The sequence below is a fragment of the Ursus americanus genome, chromosome 23, assembly GCF_024610735.1.
Source record: "Ursus americanus isolate L20-20 chromosome 23, mUrsAme1.1.p, whole genome shotgun sequence".
Classification (NCBI taxonomy): domain Eukaryota; kingdom Metazoa; phylum Chordata; class Mammalia; order Carnivora; family Ursidae; genus Ursus; species Ursus americanus.
Window position 1 is genome coordinate 31,894,092 of NC_142149.1, and position 24,111 is coordinate 31,918,202.

The 24,111-nt window shown below is 38.2% G+C and overlaps 1 protein-coding gene across 6 annotated transcripts in view; it reads right to left on the reverse strand.

Moving 5' to 3' along the window:
- TRIM37 (tripartite motif containing 37) overlaps positions 1-24,111 on the reverse strand; it is a 135,759-nt gene that overhangs the window by 42,810 nt on the left and 68,838 nt on the right. For all 6 annotated transcript variants that reach the window (XR_006775576.2, XM_045773543.2, XM_087854549.1 and 3 more), the window contains exons 17-18: positions 13,427-13,512; positions 4,256-4,450 (exon numbers count right to left, since the gene is read on the reverse strand). Coding sequence is in view for 5 of the 6 variants with exons in the window: in XM_045773543.2 (XP_045629499.1) it covers positions 4,256-4,450; positions 13,427-13,512 (281 nt within the window). In the remaining variant the exon portion in view is untranslated. The remainder of the gene's footprint in view (positions 1-4,255; positions 4,451-13,426; positions 13,513-24,111) is intronic.

Sequence of the window (24,111 nt, forward strand, 5' to 3'; positions counted from 1 at the left end):
GATGAACCCTCGGTCTTTGTCCTCACAAAGCTCACAGTCCAGCTGGAAAACTGAAAAATAATTTCAGTACCATGTGATAACCGCCAAGACAGGAAAGTGTGATGAGATCTTATACCATAGGAACCTGACAATTTAATACTGCACTGAGAATAAGGCTTCTTGAATGTGCCAGGTTACAAAGTTAATTAGAATTGTCTGTAACAATTCTTTCATATCTGTTCAGTTATGGCCTTCAAGACTGACAGTTCTCTAAAGCTTCTTCTCCAGACTTCAGCATCTATCAATGCTACCACGATTCTGGTCACCTAAGTGTCTTCAGAGTCCTCCTTACCACATTCCATTCATTTGCCAAGCCCTATAACTCTAACTTTACGACATTCCAAATATTACCACTGCCATGCTACAAGTAAAATCTTAATTATATATAGAGTAAATTACTGTATTCCTTAGAGGTTAAGTATAACTTCTATAATGTCAGAACATTCTGAAGACCTTACCTCAGATCCACATATTTTTGAGCATACAATGATTGAGAAAATATCCAGGAATGTATGAATTTGTCCTCTCATACTAGGAACCACTGAAATAAACTTCTACAATAGTACTCTCATTAAACTTCCATTTCTGATAGTTATCTGAGTACTGCCAGCTTTCTAAAAGCAGCTTTAATCAAACCATTCCTAAACTGCAACAACGGCTCCCCAATGCCCACTATGCATCATTCCTCAGGCTAGCATGCAACACCTTCCACAGAATAACCCCACCTGACTTCCTATTTCTACTTACCATATGTACCATAAAATCTGTCATTCATACCCTGATGCCCCTTAAAATGCCCCTTTTACAGTACAGTGGTTAAGAACATGAGGGGCGCCTGGGTGGCTCAGTCGTTAAGCATCTGCCTTTGGCTCAGGGCGTGATCCCGGCATTCTGGGATCGAGCCCCACATCAGGCTCCTCTGCTGGAAGCCTGCTTCTTCCTCTCCCACTCCCCTGCTTGTGTTCCCTCTCTCGCTGGCTGTCTCTATCTCTGTCAAGTAAATAAAAACTCTTAAAAAGAAAAAAAAAAGAACATGAACTTGCAGTGAGTCTGATATATAATAGGTTCACTCAATATGTATTGAAAAAATGAATAAGAGGAAAATAAAGGAATACTATGAACAACTCTACGCCAACAAATTTTTGATAACCTAGATGTAATGGACCAATACCCTGAGAGACAATCTGCCAAAAATCAAAGAAGTAGACAGTATGAAGAGGCCTATATCCACTTTCTATTATCTCCAAGAACAGAAGCAGAGGAAGTACTTCCAAACTCAATCTACAAGGCGTTATTCTAATATCAAAACCAAAGACATTACAAGAAAACTACAGACCGGTATCTCTCATGAACACAGATACTAAAACCCTCCACAAAATATTAGCAAATTGAATCTGACCATGTATAAAAAGAATTGTATACCACGACTAAGTGGGATTTATCCCAGGTATGCAAGGCTGGTTTGATATTCAAAAATCAATAAATGTAATCCATCACACATCGTATCAATAGATGCAGAAAAAGCATTTCACAAAATCCAATATTCACTCATGAATTAAAAAAAAAACCAACAACAACTCTTAGTAAACTAGGAATAGAGGAAAACATCTTCAGCCTGATAGACAACAGCTATGAAAAACCTATAGCTAACATCATACTTAATGGTGAAAACCTTGAATCTTTCCCACCAAGATCAGGAACAAGATATCCCCTTTCACCACGCCTCTTCAACACTGTACCGGAAGTCCTAGCTAAAGCAGTTAAGAAAAAGAAAATGAAAGGTATACAGACTGAGAAGGAAAGAATAAACAAAGAACCAAAATAAACACTGAAACCCAAGCAAGCATTTAAATAAAAAGAAGGCTGAATCTTTCTGCAACATTAGTTTTTAATATCTTCTTGCAGACAGTTGGTTTCCTTGACTCCATTTTCTTGGTTTCTCTCCTTTCCAAAGGCTCTTTGATCTGGTTCATCTTCCACAAACTCAGTAAAAACAGACCTTCACCAAAATCATGTCCCTGGCCCTTTTCTCATTAAAATTTTTTTTTTAAGATTTTATTTTTATTTATTTGACAGAGAGAGAGAGACAGCCAGCGAGAGAGGGAACACAAGCAGGGGGAGTGGGAGAGGAAGAAGCAGGCTCCCAGCAGAGGAGCCTGATGTGGGGCTCGATCCCAGAACGCTGGGATCATGACCTGAGCCGAAGGCAGACGCTTAACGACTGAACCACCCAGGCGCCCCACATTAAAATTTTCTTAAAACTCTCTCTTCTACAATCTTACTCCCTTAGTTTTAATTACCCAGTACCACCTCTAGGCAAATAATTGCCTATATTCCAGTTCTTAATTTTTAGCTATTTACTAAGCATCTCTACTTTGATATCCCACTGGCATGTCAAACTCAAGATGTTTAAAGCTTGCTCTTCCTATTATTCTGCCCTTCTTTTACAGAGAAAACTAATTTTTGGATAACTGAGATATTCTGTTTATGGTTTGCATTCATTTTTCCAATGACACTGAATACTTTTCAAAAACATGATTCTACCTACCTATTAAATATGCATGGCTAAACTAGAATTTTTCAAACATAACTGTATTGTTGGATATTTTCAAACAACTCTGTTTTCTCTTTGGGATATACTCCTAGAAGTGAAGTTACAGGATTAAAGGATAAGGTATTTTAAACCTAGTACAAAAATTTCCTTCAGGGTTGCCTCAGTGGCTAGTTGGTTAAGCGTCCGACTCTTGATTTCGGCTCAGGTCATGATCTCAGGGTTGTGAACTGGGCCCCACATCGGGCTCCATGCTGGGCATGGAGTCTACTTGAAATTCTCTCCCTCTGACCCTCTGCTCCACCCGCTACTTGCGTGCACATGCACCTTCTCTTCCTCTCTTAAAAAAAAAAATCCTTCATAAAAAGGTTAAACCAATGTACACACCCACCTGCAGAACCACAACTTGTCTGTTTCACTGTGTCTTTGCAAATAACACAGGTTATAATTTAAGCAAAACCTTTATCAAGGTGTTGATTTTTTTTTTTTTAAGTTATTTCTTGGGGCACCTGGTTGGCTCAGTTGGTAGAGCATGTGACCCGATCTCAGGGTTCTGAGTCTGAGCCCTACGTTTAGTATAAAGATTACGTAAAAATAAAATCTTTTTTTTAAAAAGCTATTTCTTTGTTGATCGCAAGAACTATATGTGATTTTTATTTTCCTTGTAATTTCCTACATTTTCCAAATTTTCTACAAAAATACCTAAGAATAATGTAAAATTAGATGCAATGTGATACATTTATAAAAGTACAATAGAAAAGGTACTTGGATCACAGATAAAAGGCAACTATTTCATAACATGACTGAAGACAGTCTTTCAAATTAAGGACCCAGACTTTCAGGAAGTACATCTTAGAAAGAAGAGGCCTAAATAACCCAGGCTCTGAGATCACCCCCAACTACAGCAGCTCTGTGTGTTTTCTACACTGATGCTCTGCCTCAGACTTTGATAAATGAGTTTTGCAGCTTTAAAGAAGCATCTAAATCACTGGTCTAAATCACTGCTTTGATTTCTGTAATACTATTGTTTAGGAGGGTAGGAAAATATTGAGTATATATTAGAAAGTTTTCTAACAAAAATGGTGTTTAAAATTTGGCATTTACAGGTAAATCCTTAGCTGTTCAAAATGACCATACCTAAGAGTTTCAAAAAGTCCAGGTTTGACTATACATCTAATGTGTGTGTGTGTACACATCATATTACAGTAACAAAGATATAATTTCTAATAACCTTTGCGAATAAAACACTGATGCTAATTGGTATACATTTTTAGGCTACAGAACATCAAAGCATGAAACCATCTTTTTCTATATTCAATTTAGACACAGTTCCACTTAGGGTATTCATGCAAAACTCTTAAGTCCATTCACAAAGAGGACAACTGTGTTTCATACAAATCAAACTGTCAATCAGACACAATCTAAATGCCCAATCAAAAACAAACATTTTAACAGGCATTATGACGTTATTGCACAAAACACTACTGAACAATAATGACCAAAAAAATCTGATTAATGTAAATGTCAATTCTGTGACATACAATGAAAAACCACTTTGCTACAAAAACATCCTGTGTTCCAACACTTAAATGAGACACTTGGATTAAAATCAAGAGTTCTTCTCAAGAATCACAGAAAAAAGTGAAATTATTGTTAATATTTTACCTGTGGGCTGCAAAAGTGAAGCAGGTGGGCGAGGCTGTAAGCCCCACAAATTTTCCATACTGCTCCGGTCCTTGAGGTCCAATAAATGTATTAAAATTAATGGGTCAATGTCTAATAAACTACTGGTAGCAGCAGAGCATAAATGCGCTCTTCTTGACATTCTGCTACTGGCACCCACATAGCCATGGTTACTACCTGCAAAAGAAACAGAGATGTAGAAAATGCATGCTACAAATCTGCACAAATTTAATTATACTTAAAAGAAAAAGTAAATAGGTTAGTGTTGTTTGAATACTTGTCTATGGACCTGTCTCTTAGGAGTTGGTGTGTCAATATGATAAAAGCAGAAAGGAGAAACCAAATTGCCAGAGAGGTGAACACAAGCATAGTGACTAAGCACTGGCCTCATTACTATCCAGAATTCAGGAGGAACCCTCAAACCCCATCCTTAGCCCTAGAAATAAAAAGGTAGTCATACACAATATATGCAACCAGGGGGATGAGGGTGAAGAAAAGGAGAATATGTCCTATTAACCCAGTGGTCTTGAAAGAAAGGCAAATCCCCAAGATACCACAAATTCCAAGAAACTAGATACCAAAATAGTAATCTTCTCGAGGAATTTTCAGACTGAAACTTGTTAACGACTGATGAACCGGATAGACACCTGTGAGCAATGTCATATCTGTATCACCTATATTTAACTAAGCTCCTTAAGCTAAAGAAACCATTTGACTTTTCCCTAGTGCCTAGGATAATACCTAGCAAATATTAGGTATGGAAATGGTGGTTAAACTGACCTCCTTCAATGAAACTATTTAAATATATTCTAAAGAAACCTAAAATTCAAAAGTGTTACATGCAACAAAACCTTAAAATAGATAATACAAAAATAACACAAAATAATCAGATTTTGACTATTCATGAGTGTTTCAAAGAGATCTAAAAGGAAGTAACTTGGGGAAAAAATTCCAATTATTCAGAAGCTTCAAGCCAATTATTTACTTATATGTGTTTCACCTATAGTCATATCCTCACCATTTCTAACTTCTTCCTCTTCCTCTTCTGAGGACATCATCCCACTGCAAATTTCTCTTCCCAGACTCAGTACTCCATGCAACGCCTTTTAAAAAATAGCGGAAAACTCCCCTTTTCCTCAACTGCTACAAAGGTGCTCAGTGCATCCAAGGAAGGCCACACTGGCGTGAGGCTCTCACTTCATTTGGGGACTAGCATCATGCATGGCAGTGCCACTCAGCATTCACCTGCCCCACGGCCTCCATCTCAGGAGCTCACCTGCATCTACTTAGCACTTATCCTGCAATAATGATGAGGTGACAGCCATGGAGGATAAGACCAACGTCCTCATTAAAGTAGCCGGTATAAATGTTGAACCTTTCTGGCCAGGCTTGTTTGCAAAGGTCCTGGCCAATGTCGGTATCAGGAACCCCATTTGAAACACAGGGGCTGGTGGACACCAGGACACCAAAAGGTCCTGGCCCCTCTATGGCTGCTGCCCTAGCTGAGGAAAAGAAAGTAGAAGTAAATAATTGGAATAAAAAACAAAAAACAAAACCAACAAAAAACTATCCGCAACAAGAATAAAATATGGTTGTGGACAGAAGGAAAACAAAGAAAAGTGGAAGTGAAGAAAGAAGAATCTGAGGAGTCTGTCTGATGATGACATGGGCTTTGGTCTGACTGAACCTCTGTAATGTGTTCAAGAGAAAGCTGAACTCTTAAAAAAAAAAAAAAAGGAGAAAACCATCCCCTCTTCACCTTGTACCTGTCTTACCCTTTTTCTTTGCTCGGAAGTTTCCAAATCAGGCTGCATTTGAGAGGAATTTTAAACATTACAGATGCTAGCTCTACCACAGATGCCTGAGTAAGATTACTGGAGTGGGACCCAGGATCTTTTTCTAAAAAGCTGCCCATGTGGTTCTAACTGGGTAATAAGTTATTTAGTAGCCCTGTGCACTGTATCTACTGTCCTGATATCTGGTTCTTCTTTAGAAATAGAAGTTGCCCATTTAACACTAGCACTCTCCTATTTTTCGATGTTCTTCCAGGCCTTACTTTCACCAATGAACAAAAACTCCTTTCCTTTGTGCTTCGTGCCCTTTGGCTACTCCCTCCCTCCCATGTTCCCATCCTTTCTACTCACTATCCACAAGCATCAAAGACTTGAGCATCTATTTCAGTTTCCGTTTCTCGGAGCTGATACTGCCATCATTCTGGGTGTGTTGTGTAGGTCTGTCCGTCTCATACAAAGTATACAGCCTAATAAATGCTCACAAAATAATGGTACCCCCAAGTCCCCCCATCTCCTAAAACTGCTCACCAATCTTCCTCTCCAAAGGTAACCTTCATTCTGCATTAAACACCATAATTTTGCCTGTTTTTGAACTTTATATAAATGAAATGATACAGTGTGTGCTCTAACATCCTGCTTCTTTGTTCGACATTATGTTCATGAGATTCACCCAAACTGCTGCACGGAGCAGTTTACTCATCTGCATCATCGCTGTGTGGCATCCCAGTATCTGAATATATCCCCGTTTCTTTCTTTATTCTATGTGGAAAGAACATGGGTTGCTTCTAGTTTTTAGCTGCTAAAAATAAAGCCACTGAAATTCTAAGTAGATAAACTGCTCTTGAAGGTCACATGAAAACAATATAAAACACCTCATAAAAAAGCAAATTAATCAGTGGCAGGTTCCCTGCCTCCTGAGCCAAGCCCCTGCTAAAATGGTACACTGATCTACCTCAGTTCTTCATCTCATCATAGTGCCTGTATGCAGTAGCATGACGCCCAAGGTCCTACACAGTCTAGTCCTAAACTAGCTTTTTCACAGCTTTTACTTTGTTATAAATTACATTTGTTTTTCTTAAAAAACATACACATACAGACACACAATGACAACACCTATAAAAGAATGATGCTGCTCTAAATACTCTTGTAAAAATCTACTGGCAAGCCTTGGCTCACACAAAGGCATGTGTATGTTCAGCTTTAACACATATTGCCCAACCATTTCCCAAAATAGTGGTATCAATTTTCATTCCTACTGGCAAGGTATGAGAGTTTCCATCGCTCTACATGCTTGCAACATTTAGTATTGCCAGTTTAAAAAATGTTTTTATCTATTAGCTGCTACAGTGGGTGTGCAATGGGATCTTATTGGATTTTTATTTGGCACTTCCCAAAAAAATAAAGAAAAATGAAGAGTCCTAGAGATCTGTGGAATCTCATCAAATGTACCAACATACATATAATGGGAGTCACAGAAGAGCAAAGAGAAAGAATACAGATCAAAGAAAAATGACTGAAAATTTCCAACACCTGATGAAAGATGTTAATCTAACACATCCAAGAAGCTCAGCTCAACAAACTCTATGTAAGATAAATAAACTCAAGAGATCCATACTGGGACACATCATCGATTTGCATTTCTCTGATAAAAGAGGTTGAGTACTTTTTAAAATGTGCACTGGCCATCTGGATAGCCTCTTCTGTGAAGTGTCTATTCCAGTCTTTTGTCCTTTTTCCCCCCCCAGGAGGTAGTCTTACCTTTTTCTTATTGATTTACAGAAGTTCTTTATATACTATGAAAGCGTTTTAGAAATTTTTAATTCGTTTATTCTGTTTAATAAAAGTTATGTTTTTTGAAAATAAAAAAATTAATGCATCTTTCTAAAACAGACTACACACCTGAGATCTTCCAACCAGTTAGATATTATGGGTCAAGAGATCAACACATGATTGTCCCACAGGTCTCTCAAAATCAACACTGATCAAACTGATTATATTATGTTTTGCTCCTGGACTATCTTATGTAAGGGCACAGCCTAACCTAGAAACCTTAAAGAATCATCCCCACATATCCACCAAATCCATTCAGTTAGATTCCCAAGTCCTATAAATTCTACTATTTAACAACTTTCAACAAATTTCATCTCCACTCCTACTATTGCCTTATCTTAGGCCCTCATAATTGTCCCTCCTGAAACATTTCAGTAGTTTTCTAACTGATCGTGTCTTTTAATTCATCTTCCACTATGTAACCAAATCTCACCACGTTTCTTTTAAAGGCCTTTAATGGTTCCACAGAATAAAGCCCCAAATCCTTAGCCTAGCAAATGAGACTTTCTATTATCTGATTTTGCTTCTTGCTTACCAATCTCATATTGGCCTGCCCCCATACAAAGTCTCAATTATTTGAAGTTTCCAAAAAGAATAATGCTGCATCTTTCCCCTGGAATGTCTTTGCTCTCTTATCTCATTATTTCCCTGCTCCTCTAATGAACTCTTAGGTCTTCTTTCAAGAACAAAATCAAACATCACTCCCTTTCTAAAGCCTTTTTCACCCATTTCTAATAAGCTGTTCTATTTTTGGTGTCACCCTGTATTGACATTTATAATCACAAAGTTCTGTAATGACTAGTGCTACATTCTCATTTTGGAGATGATGCTCACTCATCTCGTAATCCCAGTGAACAACACAATGCCTGATAACTAGTGGGCATTCATTAAACATTACTGGAACAAGTAACCTTAAAAATCCTTAACCTGAGGGATACCTAGGTGGCACAGTCAGTTAAGTGTCTGCCTTCAGCTCAGGTCATAATCTCATGGTCCTGGAATCAAGTCCACACTGGGCTCCCTGCTCAACGGGGAGCCTGCTTCTCCCTCTGCCTGCCACTCCCCCTGCTTGTGCTCTCAGTCTCTGACAAATAAATAAATAAATAAATAAATAAATAAATAAATAAATAAATAAATAAAATCTTTAAAAAAAAAAAACCTTAACCTGAAATAAGTAACAAATATTCTAATAACCTACACACTGTCAATTTACAAGTATGCTATATTGCTAGAATTTTTTAGTTCTCAAGTATTAGAATGTTTCATTAATCACACATGTGAGGCAAATATAAAGTTGATGTGGCTCAGTTGGTTAAGCGTCTGCCTTCGGTTTAGGTCATGATCCCAGGGTCCTGGGATAGAGCCCTGCATCATGCTCCCTGCTCAGCACACAGCCTGCTTCTCCCTCTCCCTGCCACTCCCCCTGCTGTGCTCTCTCTCTCTCTCTCAAATAAAGAAATAAAATCTTAAGAAAATAGAACGATACTTTTTATTTAGAATACTTTTTCAGAACATAATTTTAAGCATTAGTTTTTCTTGTAACTAAATGAAAATAACTGAATAAGCAATTCCTGAGGGAAGAGGCACCTGAATCATTAAAAGTTATTTCAAGCTATAGCCTTATTTAATACAACCTATACAACGATATTAAGTAAATATTATTTTACCTCATACCTAGCTTCTGTTTAAGAAAGATCTACTTAATGGACAACTTAACGTCTTAACTGACACAATTTTTTAGATGATAGTATGGTTCTTAAATATGAATCACAACCGGCTTGAAATGGACCTTCCATTATTAACATATAACAATTCATTCCACACTCAGCCCCACCTCACCCTTAATTCTGCTTTAGTTTTCTTTATATATTAAAACTTTTCATTTTACAATAGTTTTAGGTTTCTAGAAAAGGTGCAAAGAAAAATCAGAGCATTCCTGTAAATCCCATGATCCACTTTACCCACTGTCAATAGCTTTCATCACTATGGTACCTTTATCACAACTAATGAACTAATATTGGTATGTTATCATCAACTAATAAATTCTGTACTTTATTCAGATTTCATTAATATTTCCCAAATGTACTTCTTGTGTCCCTGGGTCCCATTCAGACTATCAAATTACATCATTTCTCCTTAGGTTCCTCTGATCTGGGGCAGTTCCTCGGAATTTTGCTTTTGATGACCATGACAGTTCTGAAAAGTACTGGTCAGATATTTTGTAAAATGTCCCTCAACTGGGGTTCATGTGGTGTTTTTCTCATGGTTACATTGTGTTTATGGGTTTGGGGAGGACAACACCACAGATGTAAAGTACCATTCTCAACAGACCATATCGAGGGTACATGCTATCAACATGACAACATGGATGATGTTAAATCTGATAACCTGGCTAAAATAATGTTTAACAGGTTTCTCTGGTATAAAGTTACTTTTTTCCTTTCTAGACTGTATTATAATGGAAGCCAGTCACTAAGCATAGCCCACATTTAAGGGTAGGGAGCTATGTTCCACCTCCTGAGGAGGCGGTATCTAAAGAAATCTACAGTTCTTTTTATGCGTACTGTCTTACATATCTTAGCTATCTGTTCATACATTAATTCACCTTTAGATTATAAAGTACTTAAGAGTAAGTATTTTCATTGTATTTTCCAGAAATCCTGATACAGGCATTCAACAAATGTCTACAAAAATTTAAAATTCCTAAAAGCACGTAATAAAAATTAAAGGGGTATGATTCACTAGTGTATCCTCAGCACCCATAATTTAGTGTCTGGATTATAACAGATCCTCAAAAACTATTTATTGAATTAATAAATTACAATTTCAGAATTACAGAACATAAGCATCATGAGAACACAGATGCCTTTTTACTCAATACTATAGCTCCAGATAGCAAGACAGTACACAGTGCCAGGTAAGTATCCAGTAAAAATATCTGGTGGATGAATGAATAAAGTAAAAAATATAACTTTCTGTTTACCCATTATCCGGTATGTGTAAAAATGTTTCATATAAGAATTTCCCTATGATACAGTTTAAGAGAGGAAATGACAGATTTAACTAAGAAAAACCACGCTGCAAGGCTGAAAAATATTCACTAACCTTGACTCAGAACACCCATCTTCCATTTTATACCAATACAGCTTCTGAATTTTTCTATGCTATTTAAATTTTGAAAACTACACTCAACACTTAGTAAAATAAAGTATATTCATTCAGTATTTATCTGAAAAATATTAAATGATCCCTTATTATACTGTGTTAAATGCCAGGGATACAAATATTAAGATGCATATTATTTCTTGGCACAGTGCTTCATGGCGCTCAGCGATAAAAGGGAAAATAGGTAGCTAAATAAGCATGTTTTAATTTATATTCTAATAGGTTAACTTGAGAGAGCAGGAAAAGATATGCAGGGCACACAGTTGAGGAGGGCTTCCAGGAATAAAATACAACTAAAGTGAAGAAGAAATAGGAGTTGACTATGCCTAGCATGAGAAGATAGAAGGAACATGTTAGGAAGCACGTTTGAGGAGAAGCACATTTCTTTCCTCTGGGCTAAAAAATGACACAGGGGAGTGTGAGAGAGGTAAGTCTGAAGAAGTGTGTAGGAGCCACCATATGAAAGGCCTTCTGTACCATTAGCAAGTTTGGACTTTATCCTTAAATAAATGGAACCCAATAAAGAGTTTTAAATTAGAGAAGTGACATGATCGGATACAAATATGAAGGAAAAAAACAATTCATTCTGAACTCTTAGCTGTGGGAGATAGAATGGAAGGGAACAATAATGGATGCAAAGAACCCAGATGGGAGGCTGTTTTGAAAGACAGTGGCCTAGGAATGGCAAAGGAATGTGAAGTAACAAATGAATTCATGCACTGTTTAGGAGGCAGAATCAACATATTTGGGTAATGTATTAAAGGCAGAGTTTGAGCAAGAGGAAAAGATGAAAAATGTTTAACACTATCAATCACTAAGATGATGAGCTATTACTGACAGGCAGGATGGCATAAAAAGATGATGATTTCTGTTTGCGAGATGCTGAGTCTGATAACATCAAAACCCCAGACTGCTACATGGATCTGGAAGTCATGAGAAAAATAAAGGCTAGAGAGAGAACTTGAAGAATAATCAGTATATAGATAGAACTGAAATATAGGCATAAATGAGATCACCTAGAATAAAGTGAGGAGTAGGAAGAGTACAAAGTATGAGTGGAAGTGGAAATGCTTGAAGACTAATGTTTAAGCAGTCTTCAGTGATCCAAACATGCTATACAATATGCCGGTGTTTGTACCAAGTGCAACATCAATAAAGTAGAAGCAGTACCAAGACAGCTTATAATTCTTCTAGCCAAGATTTGCATGCTTAATTAAACAGGTCCATGGGGCACCTGGGTGGCTTTGGCTCGGGTCATGATCCCAGGGTCCTGGGTTTGAGCCCTGCACTGGGCTCCCCACTTGGCGAGGAGCCTGCTTCTCCCTCTCCCTCTCCCTGCTGCTCCCCCTACTTGTGCTTGCTCGCTGTCAAATAAATAAATAAAATCTAAGAAACAAAAACAAACAAACAAAAATAAACAGGTCTAAGAACACAAAAGAAACATGCAGTACTTGAGTCACTTCATCCCAAGAGAAGCAGGAGCAGTGCGGTCTGGCAAAAAAAATGTCGTCCAAGAAAAAGATGATGTGAAGTTCTAGTCTGGCTCTACCACAAACTATGTAAGTAATCGAAGCAATTAAAGTTTATTCCGTGCATCGTAAGATGAGCTCTCAAAAGGTCCTCTGTGGGGCGCCTGGGTGGCTCAATCGGTTAAGCAGCTGACTCTTGATTTCAGCTCAGGTCATGATCTCAGGATCATTGGGACTGGGCCCCACATCAAGCTCCGTGCTCATAGGGAAGTCTGCTTGGGATTCTCTCCCTCTCCCTCTGCCCCTTCCCCCTGCACGCATGTGCACACACACTCTCTCAAATAATAAATGTTTAAAAAAAAAAAAAGTCTTTCGTAAGTCACATTCCATGAATCTACTCAGATTATTTTATAGTCAAATTAGATATACAAACAGACTTATGTATCATAAAAGGGTAGTATATGATTGTAGAGAAGACCATGAGCTTTGGATTCAGACAAATACAAAACTCTAATCCCTCTCTTTCATTTACGAAATTGTGAATGACAGAAAGTTGCTTAATTTCTCCACCAATCTGTATAGTTATAAAAAGCAGATAATATTAAAATCTATCTCACAGAATATTGTAAGTTAATGAGATAAGGTACACATGAAGTGCTTTTGCACAATGCCTGGTACATAAGAATACCTACCAAATGTTAGCTATTATTACCATTTCAAATACACTCTAAGATACAAACACACACACACACACACACACACACACACTATATATATATATATAGCACTACCAATACCACGGGCCATGTAGAGCAGTGGCTGCCATATATTAAAATATGATACAGTCAGAGAAGAGGAAAGAGAAGATGCAAGCTGGTGCATCTTGGCCTCTGTACCTGGTGGTCCTGCAGCAGCTGCATCTTCCATAAGTTCTCCCTCTTCTAATTCCATGTTGTTGTATTCCACATCATTTTCTCCAGACCTAACAATATAAAAAATTCATCATTTCTATAGAGTAGGGACAATAAACATTACTGGTCACACCTCAATTAATTTTATAACAATAGTGCAGAGCTTTCTCCTATGAAATAAATAGATTTCTCAATACAAAAATGAGGAAAAAAAACTTTTGTTATTGCATGTATGGATACTGTTCATGTTCAAACTACCTTTTAAAAATACTAAGACAGGTTGGCAACATCTAATTTTTAAAATGGAAGATCTGAGAAACACTGTAAGCAAAAGAAATTATATCTTCAAAGATTCTGTAACTTAATGGTAAGAAATTAGGCTTAAAACACTACATTTTAATGGGGCGCCTGGGTGGCTCAGTCGTTAAGCATCTGCCTTCGGCTCAGGGCGTGATCCTGGTGTTCTGGGATCGAGCCCCACATCAGGCTCCTCTGCTGGGAGCCTGCTTCTTCCTCTCCCACTCCCCCTGCTTGTGTTCCCTCTCTCGCTGGCTGTCTCTATCTCTGTCAAATAAATAAATAAAATCTTTAAAAACAAAAAACAAAACAAAAAAAACACATTTTAAGGTTAAAAAAAGATGATCGAATTATTATATATGATTAAATACTGTTTTCTTGGGGCACCTGGGTGGCTCAGTCAGTGAAACATCTGCCTTTGGCTCAGGTCATGATCTCAGGGTCCTGGGATGGAGCCCCACATCAGGCTCCCTGCTCACCGGGGAGTCTGCTTCTCCTTCTCCCTCTGGCCCTCCCCACTGCTCGTGCTCCCTCTCTATCTCAAATAAATATATAAAATCTTAAAAGAAAATATTTTCTTAAAATGATAGTTCAGAAAGAGGGTGTTGCCTCCTACCAAAGTCTTCGAAGTCTCTTCTATCAAAAAACACTATTACCTTTTATTTGTAATTTAAAAATTTTTATTTATTTATCTATTTAAAATAAGTTCTATGCCTAGTGTGGAGCTCATACCTACGACCCTGAGATCAAGAGTCACGTGCTCCACCAACTGAGCCAGCCAAGTGCCTATTACCCTACTGTAATGACAAAGTACTATAATATGGAACAGCACTAATCAGTGCTAGTTTGGGGTATTTGAAGAAGTCACGAGATCAATTCCCAGCTTAAGGAACTCTGCAGACCCGCTCCATTGACACCGGTAAAAATTAATTTTAAAACAGTCATCTAGAGTCTCTGGAAATGGTTCTAAGAGCATACAGCAAATGAAAAAACTCATCCAAAAAATGTGTTAAAATCTGGTAAAAACAGTGAGTCCGAGGTACTTAAACAAGGACAACCTGTTCCCTCTTCCCCTCCCAATTCAGTGACACAGAAATTCCACTCTTTAGGTCAGGTAAATGCGGTCACATAGGGGGATACCTTTCTTCCATCCAGACCCAAGGCTTCACCTTGGGTGTTAACATACTGAGAATACTGGGGCCTGAATCAGTATGCCCCAATTCACTCATGAATGGAGGTCCTAGGCATGAGAAGACTAGCTGAGAAGATCTCAGGGTATAGTCTCTAACTCCCCCACCCTCACTGGTTCAACTACTAAAATGGGAGAAATTAGCAAACTCTGTCCCCACTCTAGCTTCAGAGCTCTGACTCAGAGATTTTTCCTGGAGGAGGAAACAGGCTGAAAAACAGCCACACAGAAATATACAGCATAAAAAAATACTCTCAAATGGAATCAGAAAAAGATAAAAAAGAATTACAAATCATGGCAGCGTGGGACTTACCTCAGGAATGCCTAGTTGGTTTAAAATCCAAAAATCCAAAAATCCAAAAAAGTTAACATAGTAGATCATGCTAATAGAATAAAGAAAAACTACACAATCATCTGAATAGATACAGAAAGATAATTTGACAAAATCCAATTTGCTTTCACAATAAAAGCATTCAACAAACCAGGAATAGAAGGGAACTTCCTCAACCATATGAAAAGCGTCTACAGAAAACCCACAGCTAACATCATACTTAATGGTGTAGTTTCCCTCTAAGATCAGGAACAAGACAAGGATGTCCACTCCCACAGGTTCTCTTCAACATTCTACTGGACACCCTAGCCAGTGAACTTAGACAAGAAATAAAAAGCATCTAGTAAGGGGGTGCCTAGGTGGCTCAGTTGGTTAAGTGTCCAACTCTTGATTTCCATTCAGGTCATGAGCTCACAGTTGTGGGATTGAGCCCCACATGGGGTTCCACACTCAGCGCTGAGTCTCCTTGAGATTCTCTCTCTCCCTCTCCCCTCACTTACATGCATGCATGTACTCTCTAAATAAATAAATCTTTAAAAAAGTATCCAGTAAGTAAAACTAAGTCTGTTTACAGAAGCCATATTGTATACAGAAAAACTTTAAAAATTGACTAAAAAATGAATTGGCAAGGTTGCAGAATACAAAAATCAAATGAATTTCCATATACTTGCAAAGAACAATCCAAAAGGGAATTTCTAAAAAATAAATTAATTAATTAAAAATTCCACTTACAATAGTATAAAAATAATACAATACTTAGGAATGATTTAACAAAAGAGGTGTTAAACATATACTCCGAAAACTACAAAACACTGCTGAAATATTAAAAACTTCTGCTTGGCAAAAGACTCCTTAAGAAGAAAAGACAAGAGCGCAGGTAAAAGGAAGATGGTGGAGGAGTTGGAGGACCGTAGGTTTGCCTGTCCCATGAATACAACTAGATAACTATCAAATCATCCTCAATACCCTAGAGATCAACCTGAAGACTGGCAGAACAAGTCCACAGCTAAAGGTAGAGAAGGGGTTACACAGAAGAGGTAGGAGGTACAGAGATGCAGTTTGGGAGAGAAATGGATCATGGTCCCTGTGATGGGAAGGGAGTGGCAGTTGTGCAAAAGGGTGAGAAACAGATTAACACACAGGAGAGCCCACGAGGGGAAGAAATCCCCATAGCAATTGACTTAGGAAGTGAGAAGGGCCCAATTTTGTGAGTTCTTGCAACCAGTGGGCTTAAAGCCTAAAGTTCTAACGGTCAGCAGGCTGGGAAGGGATAGAACGCAGAGGGCACTGGGGCATTGGGGCTGATCTTGGGAGAGAAGGCAGGCAAACAGCCCATGGACATACAGAGTAGAAACAGCAATCTGAAGAGTGTCTGGTGCACACAGTGGGGAAGTTATTTGCTCATCTCAGCACCTATGCCAGACAGGTAGCATTCATTGAGTAACCCCTCCAAAAACAAAGAAACTGGCTGGCGCCATTTCCTTCTCCAGCCCCTCAGCATAAATAGAAAGCCACCTGCAGGAACTAGTACAGCACCAACACTCGCCACCTAGCTTGCTTACACCAAGCCCCCTACCCTAGTGCTCCGGAAGAACCGCACTTCCCAGTCATGCTTCCATCAGTCCCAGTGTGGTGAGCATCATCTCCCAGAAGACCAAACCAAAGCCCTGCCCACACCATGCCTCCTGAATATACAGTCTTGCCAGGCCTCAGTTCCAGTGGTGGTGGCAACAGGTCTCATTTCACAAGCACACCAGAGCGCACCTAGTTAAAACATGCCACATTCAGGTCAGGGACCAAACACTACCCACAACAGAAAAAGAAAGCATCTGCAGACAACTGGCCTAAAGAAAAGCACCCATGACACAACAGCAGAGTGCATGCAGTACACAATGGAGACACTCATGAAAGCAGCAGGCCCTGGGGAACAGGGGACACCACAGTGCAGGGCTCTACAGGACCTCTTCTTCATAAGGCCATTACCCTCAAGAACAGGCGACACAGCTGGCTTTCCTAACACAAAGAAACAGGCAGAGACATAGACAAAATGAGAAGACAGTGGAATTTGTCCTAAATGAAAGAACATGACACAGTGATAGACCTAAGCAAAACAGATGTAACATGCTTGCTGGAGAATTCAAAGCAATGATCATAAGAGTATATTAACTGGACTTGAGAAAAGAATAGAGGACATCAGTGAGACCATTAGCACAGAGATAAGGAATAACACAGCAGAGATAAAGGGCTCAGTAAATGAAATGAGAAACATTCCTGATGGAATCTGATGGAATGAAGAATAGGCTGGAAGAAGCAGAAGAATAAATTAATGACCTAGAAGACGGAGTAACATAAGTAATCAAACTTAACAAAAGAGAAAAAATAATTATACAAAACAAGAACAGACTTAGGGAACTCAGTGACTCCATCAAACATAGTTACATTCGTATTACAGGAGTCCCAGAAGAACATAGAGAAAAGGGAGCAGAGAATTTATTTGAAGAGATTATAGCTAAAAACTCCCCTAATTGGAAGAATGAAACAGATTTCCAGAACCGTGGGCACAGAGAACTCCCATCAAAATCAACAAAAACATATCCACACCAAGACATATTATAATTAAAATGGCAAAACAGGGACACCTGGGTGGCTCAGCCGGTTAAACGTCTGCCTTTGGCTCAGGTCATGATCCCAGGGTCCTGGGATCAAGTTCCACAACAACGTCCTTGCTCAGCGGGGGAGCCTGCTTCTCCCCTGCCTGCTACTCCCCCTATTCGTGCTTTCTCTCTCTCTGACAAAGAAATAAATAAATTTTTAAAAAACTAAATAAAAATGGCAAAATACAGTAATAAAGAAAAAATATTAAAAGCAACAAGTCAAGAGGTGTCTGGGTGGCTCAGTGGGTTGAGCACACAACTCTTGATTTCCGCTCAGGTCATGATCTCAGGGTGCTGGCATCCAGCCCCATGTCGGGCTCTGAGCTCAGCATGGAGTCTGCTGGAGATTCTTTCTCTTCCTCTCCCTCTCCTCCTACTCACACACTCACTTACTGTCTAATAAATAAATAAATCTTAAAAAAAAAAAAAAAAGGCAGCAAGTCAAAAGAAGATAGTTACATACAAAGGAAACCCCATAAGACTGTCAACAGATTTTTAAGCAGAAACTTTTCAAGCCAGAAAGGAGTGGCAAGATATATTCAAAGGGCTGAATGGGAAAATTCTGCAGCCAAGGATACTATATCCAAAATCAGAATATAAGGAGAGAGAAAAGAGTTTCCCAGACAAACAAAAACTGAAGGAATTCATAACCAGTAGCCCTGCAAGAAATATTGAAGGCAACTCTTTGAGTAAAAGGGAAAGACTGAAAGTGACAGTATGAAGTTAGAAAACACAAAAGCAGTAAAAATGAGTATTTCTGTAAAAAATCAGTCAAGGACCTCACAAAATAAAAGGACGTAAAATATGACACCATACATCTAAAATATGGGGAGGAGTAAAGAATACATTCAAACTTAAATGACTATGAACTCAATATACACTGCTATATCCAGAAGATGTTATATACAAACCTAATGGTAACTACAAATCAAAAACTGTTAATAAATATGCAAAGAAAAGAAAGAAATCCAAACATATCACTAAAGAAAACCAGAAAACCATGATACAAAGACAAGATCAGAAAAAATCTTGAGAAACAACCACAAAACAAGTAATAAAATGGTAATAAATATGTATCTTTCAATAACTACTTTGAATGTAAATGGACTAAATGCTCCAAACAAAAGACCTAGAGTGACAGAATGGATTAAAAAAAAAGAAAGACCCATCTATATGCTGCCTACAAGGGACTCATTTTAGACCTAAAGACACCTGCATATTTAAAGTGCAGGGATGGAGGGGCACCCGGGTGATGCAGTTGGTTAGGCATCCAACTCTTGTTTTCGACTCAGGTCATGATCTCAGGGTTGTGAGATCAAGCCTCACGTCAGGCTCTGTGCTCAGCACACAGTCCCCTTAAGACTCTCTCTCTCCAGGGGTGCCTGGGTGGCTCAGGTGGTTAAGCGTCTGCCTTTGGTTCAGGTCATGATCTTGGGGTCCTGGGAGAGAGCCCCACGTTGGGCTCCCTACTCAGCAGGGATTCTGCTTCTCCCTCTCCCTCTGCCCCTCTCCCCTGCTCATGGTCTCTCTCTCTCAAATCAATAAATAAAATCTTAAAAAAAAAGAAAACCAAAACCCTCTCTCTCCATCTCCCTCTGTCCCTTCCCCCTGCACTCTCTCTCTCAAATAAATAAATAAATCTTTAAAGTGAAGGGATGGAGAAACGTTCATCATGTAAATGGATGTCAAAAGAAAACCAGAGTAGCAATACTTGTAGCAGACAAAATGAACTTTAAAACAAGGACTTTAGGGGTGCCTGGGTGGCTCAGTTGGTTAAGCATCTGACTCCTCATTTTGGCTCAGGTCATGATCTCGGGTCAAGAGACAAAGCCCCGGATTGAGACATTGAGCCCTGTGTCAGACTCAGAATTGGGCATAGAGCCTGCTTAAGAGTCTCTCTCCCTCTGCTCCTCTCTCTCTCTCTCTCAATAAAAAACAAAACAAAACTGTAATAAGAGACAAAGAATGACATTATATAATAAAGGCGACAAGCCAACAAGCAGATACAACTACTATAAATATTTATGCATCCAACGTAAGAGCAACTAAATACATGAAACAGTTAATAACAGAAATAAAGGAACTAATGGATAATAATACCATAACAGCAGAGGACTTTAACATTCAAATTACATCACTGGACAAATCAGCTGAACAAAGGAAACAAGGAAACAATGGCCTTGAATGACACACTGAACAAGAGGGATTTAAAAGATATATTTGGAACACTCCATCCTGAAACAGCAGAATACATATTCTTTTTTTTTTTTTTTTAAAGATTTTATTTATTTATTTGACAGAGATAGCCAGAGAGAGAGAAGGAACACAAGCAGGGGGAGTGGGAGAGAAAGAAGCAGGCTCATAGCAGAAGAGCCTGATGTGGGGCTCGATCCCATAATGCCAGGATCACGCCCTGAGCTGAAGGCAGACGCCCAACCGCTGTGCCACCCAGGCGCCCCAGAATACATATTCTTGTCAAGTGCACACGGAACATTCACCAGAGCAGATCACATACTAGACCACAAAACAAGCCTCAACAAATTCCAAAAGATCAAAGTCATAGCAAGCATCTTTTCTGACAAGAACGCTATGAAACTTGAAGTCAACCAAAAGAAAAAATCTGGAAAGAGCACAAATACATGAAGTTATATAACATGCTACTAAACAATGAACAGAACAACCAGGTAATAAAAGAAGAAATTAAAAAGTTCATGGAAACAGGGGCGCCTGGGTGGCTCAGTCGTTAAGTGTCTGCCTTCGGCTCAGGGCATAATCCCAGGGTCCTGGGATTGAGCCCCGCATTGGGCTCCCTGCTCCCCTGGGAGCCTGCTTCTTCCTCTCCTACTCCCCCTGCTTGTGTTCCCTCTCTCACTGTGTCTCTCTTTGTCAAATAAAATCTTAAAAAAAAAAAGTTCATGGAAACAAATGAAAATGAAAACACAACAGTTCAAAACCTCAGGGACACAGCAAAAGCAGTTCTAGGAAGAAGCTTATAGCAATACAGACCTACTTCAAGAAGCAAGGAAAATCTCAAACAACCTAACTACACCTAAAGGAGCTAGAAAAAGAAGAACAAACAAAACCTAAAAACAGCAGAAGGAAGGAAATAATAAAGATTAGAAATAAATCATATAGAAACCAGAAAACAATAGATCAGATCAATGAATAGAGCAGCTGATTCTTTAAAAAAAAAAATCAATAAAATTGATAAACCTCTAATCAGACTTATCAAGAAAACAAGAGAAAAAACCCCAAATAAATAAAATCACAAGGTGCTGGTTCAGTCGGTAGTGCATTCGACTCTTAATCCCAGGGTCATGACTTCAAGCCCCACGTTGGGTGTGGAGCCTACTTAAAATAAATACATACATACACACATACATAAAATCACAACAAGAGAAGAGAAATAACAATAAACACCACATACATAAATAATTATAAGAGAATATTATGAAAAACCATATGCCAACAATTGAGCAACCAAGAAGAAATGGATAAATTCCTAAAAACATATAACCTACCAAAACTGAAACAGAAAGAAACAGAAAATTTGAACAGACTGATTATCAGCAAAGAAACTGAATTGTAATAAAAAAAACTACAAATAAACAAAAGTCCAGGACCAAATGGCCTCACAGGTCAATTATATCAAACATTTTAAAAAGAGTTAATACACCTATTCTTCTCAAACTACTCCAAAAATAGAAAAGGAAGGAAAACTTCCAAATTCATTCTATGAAGTCATCATTACCCTGATACCAAAACCAGATAAAGATACGACAAAAAAAGAGAACGACAGGGGGTGCCTGGGTAGCACAGTCAGTTAAGCGTCTGACTCTAATGGTTTCAGCATCTGACTCTTGGTTTCAGTTCAGGTCATGATCTCAGTGGTCCTGAGATGGAGCTCCATGTCTGGCTCTGCACTCAACAGGGAGTCTGCTTGAAGATTCTCGCCTTCTGCCCCTCCCCCACTCAAAAGCATGCACTCTAATTTATAATAAAATAAATAAATCTTAAAAAAAAAAAAACCCACAGGCCAGTAACTCTAATGAACATAGATGCAAAAATCCTCAACAAAATACTAGCAAACTGAATCCAACGATACATTAAAAAAAATCTTTCACCACAATCAAGTGGGATTTTTTTTTCCTGGGTGCTAAGTGATTCAATATTCTCAAGCCAATCAATGTGATATATCTCATCAATAAGAAAAAGGATAAGAAACACAACCATTTCAATAGACACAGAAAAAACAATGGACAAAGTACGACATCCATTCAGGATAAAAACGCTCAAGAAAGTAGGTGTAGAGGGAACATACCTCAACATAATCAAAGCCATATCTGAAAAACCCACAGTTAACATCATGTTTGATGGGGAAAAACTGGGAGCCCTTCCCCTAAGGTCAAGAACAAAACAAGGATACCCACTCTCACCATTATTATTCAACATAGTACCAGAAGTCCTAGACACAGCAATCAGCAACAAAAATAAATAAAAGGCATCCAAACTGGTAAGTAAGAAATAAAACTGTCAGTATTTGCAAATGACATGACACTATACTCAGAAAATTTTAAAGATTCCACCAAAAAACAATTAGAAGCAATGAATCCAATAAAGTTGAAGGACACAAAATTAATACAGAAAAATCTGCTGCATTTCTATACGCTAATATTGAAGCAGCAGAAAGAGAAATTAAGAAAACAATTCCATTTTTAATTGCACCAAAAATAATAAGATACCTAGGAATAAACCTAACCAAAGAGGAGAAAGACCTGTCCTCTGAAAACTAGAAAACACTGATGAAGGAAACTGAAGATGACACAAAGTAATGGAAAGACGTACCATGCTCATGGATTGGAAGAACAAATACTGCTAAAATGTCTATACTACTCAAAGCAATCAAAATACCAACATCATTTTTCACAGAACTAGAACAAAAAATCCTAAAATTTGTAAGGAACCACAAAAGACCCCAAATAGCCAAAGCAATCTTGAAAAAGAAAGCAAAGCTGGAGGCCTCACAATTCTAGACTTCAAGTTATACTATAAAACGGTAGCAATCAAAACAGTATGGTACTGGCATAAAAACAGACACACAGATCAATGGAATAGAAACCCACAACTATAAGGTCAGTTAATCTTTGACAAAGCAGGAAAGAATATCCAGTGGAAAAAAGTCTCTTCAACAAAAACTGGATAGCAAAAAAAGAATGAAACTGGACCACTTCATTATACCATACACAAAAAATAAATTCAAAATGGATTAAAGACCTAAATGTGAGATCTAAAACCATAAAAATCTTGGAAGAGAAGACAGATAGTGACTTCTTTGACATTAGCCAAAGCAACTTTTTTCTAGATAGGTCTCCTGAGGCAAGGGAAACAAAAGCAAAGATAAACTACTGGGACTACATCAAAAAAAAAAGCTTTTGGAAGGAAACAACAAAGGAAACAATTAACAAAACTAAAAGGTAACTGATGGAATGAGAGAAGATATTTGCAAATGACATACTGGGTAAAGGACTAGTATCCAGAATCCATAAAGAATTCATCAAAATCAACATCCAAAAAATAATCTAATTTAAAAATGGGCAGAAGACATGAACACATATTTCTCCGAAGACATACACATGGCCAAGACACACATGAAAAGATGCTCAACATCACTCATCAGGGAAATAAAAATCAAAAGCACAATGAGATGCTGCTTCACACCTGTCAGACTGGTTAAAATAAAAAACTCAAGAAACAACAGATGGTGAGGACGTAAGGAAAGGGAAATCCTCATGCACTGTTGGTGGGAATGCATGCGGGTGCGGCCACTGTGGAAAACAGTATGGAGGTTCCTCAAAAAGTTAAAGGTAGAACTACCCTATGATCCAGCAATTGCACTATTGGGTTATTTACCCAAAGAATACAATAACATTAATTCAAAGGGATACATACACCCGTATATTTATAACAGCATTATTTACAACAGCCAAGATGTAGAAGCAGCCCAAGTGTCCACGGATGGATGAAAAAAGAAAATATGGTGTATATGTATATACACACACATATACATACACAATGGAATATTATTTAGCCATAAAAAAGAAATGTTGAAATTTCAAACAACATGGATGGAGGTAGAGAGAATAATGCTAAGTCACTCAGAAAGACAAATATCGTATGATTTCACTCATATGTTGAATTT